General features: G+C 59.6%; 1 protein-coding gene across 1 annotated transcript; it reads right to left on the reverse strand.

The window, feature by feature from the left end:
• Positions 1-852: 852 nt before the first annotated feature.
• Positions 853-1,515, reverse strand: RNF186 (ring finger protein 186). Its single transcript, XM_030325925.1, has one exon. It carries the CDS (start codon positions 1,513-1,515, stop codon positions 853-855), a length of 663 nt encoding a protein of 220 aa, XP_030181785.1.
• Positions 1,516-2,567: the final 1,052 nt, after the last annotated feature.

Below are 2,567 nucleotides of genomic sequence, written 5' to 3' on the forward strand. Positions count from 1 at the left end.
CTTTATGACAAAAACTCAGACAGGAGTTGAAATGCAATAAACCGGGAAAGCAACACCCGTACAGAGTTGGTTCTGTAGCATGAGACCGTGCGTCTGCTGGGCAGTGGGGTCTGCTGTTTGGGGGGTGGGCGCCGTTAGTCCTTGTAACCCCGAGATTCTCTGTTAAGCCAGAGCCCAATGACCCGGGGCTGGGAAACCTGGTGGGGCTGCTGGGAGCAGTTCCTAGTTTCCCCTGCATCCTCTCCCCGCCTCCCCAACTCTGCCAACTAAACGTGGGACCCCCGGCCACCCCAGAACCGCTCCCGCACACAAATTCTCCCCCTCCATCCCTGGGGGCGATCACGGGGACACCGAAGCCACCGGGCCCTTTGTTGAGATGGATGGGCATGGGGTGGGCAGCCCAGGAGGACTTCCCGTGGGCTCCGACTTCCCACGAGGAAAAACGTGTGACGGCCACAAATCCGAACAAACTGCCCCAAACGCCAAAGACCAGACAAAGCGAGAAAATCAAACCAGGCACGTAAACTGCAAAAAAAGGGGGTCTTGGTTCTATTTGTTTTTGCAATAACCTCATCAAGGCATCTGAAGGAAAACCAGGAGCATTAGCGTCCGAGGAACAGGAGGCCCCTTGTGGCCAAATGGTATGGGCCTCCTCCCTCACCCCAAACAGACAGAGGTCTATCATCCAGGCACGTAGTTCCTGACCCAACACAGCCCTCCGGCTTTGGCTTGCAAGTCCAGCTGGCATTTAATCCCCCGAGGGAACCAGCCTTAGTTCGTAGCCCCTGACCCCGTTCGCCGTGAGCCTGATGGGGCCCAAGAGTCCGTAGGCGCCGCCCGCCCGGAGCGCACTCAGGCAATGGAAGCGATCTCGCTGTGTTTCTGTTCTCTGCAGAAAAGCGCCCCGTGGGGAGGCCAGCAGCTGCCCCGGCTGCTCCGGTGACAGCAGAAGAGGGAGGGCATCAGCAGGGCCAAGGTGATAATGACGGCGAGCACCCACCGGAGGATGCCCGGGTAGAAGAAGGGCAGGATGAGGGCGACGAGCAAGGCCAGTAGGAGCAGGTGTGCTGCCAGGCGCCGGGCCGCCACGCGGTTAACACTTGCCGCGTCCTGCCCTTCCTCTGCCACCCGGCCGGGGTGCCTGGCCGTCGAGGTGGCGGAATCCGCCAGTCCCTGAGGACAGAGCCGCACCTCCGGCCAGACCAGCCGCCCCGCCACGGCCTCCTGGTCACGCAGGCTGCAGATGAGGCCCCCGGGGACGGTGGTGGCCTGGCGGCACAGTGGGCAGGTGACGGACCAGGCGTCGTTCTGGATACACAGCAGGAGCTTCAGGCAGACGGCACAGAAGGGGTGCTGGCAGGTCAGCAGCTTGGGTGGCCGGGCACAGCTGTAGGGCTCCCGGCACACCAGACACTCGAGGTCGCCATCCGTGGAGCCAAGATAAGCCCTAGCAGGGCCTGTGGCCTCTGTGGCGGTGGCTCCTGTGGAGACGCGCTGGGGCTTGGCGCAGGCCATTCTGGGCACGGAGTCAGCGGGACGTGGCAGCTGGGCGCCTGGGCATTGACCGGGGGGGGGGGGGGGTCAGCCAGCGCCGCTGGGACCTGGCTGCCGTCTGACCTCAGGCTGGACGTCCCCTTGTCCTTCTCGGCAGGCGCCTGGTGACAGCAGCCGTCTGGCACCCCTCTCCCGGGGCTGCTCAGGTTGTGTCTCATCTTACGTCTTCTCTCTAGTTATTATTATTTCTCTTCTTGAAACCTAGGGTTAATCAGTAACTTGTGGGTCTGGAGACTTTGAATTGCCAAAGGGGGCAGGGCCCGCGCCGTGAATCAGGACTTTCCTGTTGAGGTCAGGAAACCTCAGATGCCGGAGGAGTACCGGCAACATGGTGGCTTATGAGCCTTGAGATGCATTCGAATCCCCCCCATCCCCCCCGCCTCTGGAGACTTTAAAACTACAGATCTCCAGGCCCCAGATTCATCCGGCAGGTCAGGAGGGGAATCTAAGAATCTTCAGACACCGTTAACAGGCGTCTCGTCATGATGCTGACGAAGGTGGACCGGGGAACCCACTTGGAGAAACACCACCACGGCCGGGTTTCAGAGGACACCCTCCAGCTGTCAGGATCAGTGGAAAACAGTTTGTGCCTTGTGCACATTTGCAAACAGGTGGCCTCTGAAGAAGAGAGAAGTGAAGGGAACAGAATTCTGAGTGGGTGGTGGGTGGTGGGGGGCGGGGAGAAAGCCCAGGTCAACACAGAAAAACCAGAACCCGAGCAGCTCATGGGTATTTATTTATTTATTTATTTTTAAATGTTTATTTGTGTGTGTGTGAGAGAGAGAGCACAAGCTGGGGAGAAAGAGACGCAGAATCCGAAGCAGGCTCCAGGCTCCGAGCTGTCAGCAGAGAGCCCGACGCGGGGCTTGAACTCACGAACCGCGAGATCACAACCTGAGCTGAAGTCGGACGCTTTAATCGACTGAGCCACCCAGGTGCCCCCAACTCATGGGGCTTTAGCACCTGCTGCTGGAGCCAGCTTCTTTTTAGTCACAGCAGCTGTATTAACAGCT

Source organism: Lynx canadensis, chromosome C1 (genome assembly GCF_007474595.2).
Source record: "Lynx canadensis isolate LIC74 chromosome C1, mLynCan4.pri.v2, whole genome shotgun sequence".
In the NCBI taxonomy this organism is placed as follows: domain Eukaryota; kingdom Metazoa; phylum Chordata; class Mammalia; order Carnivora; family Felidae; genus Lynx; species Lynx canadensis.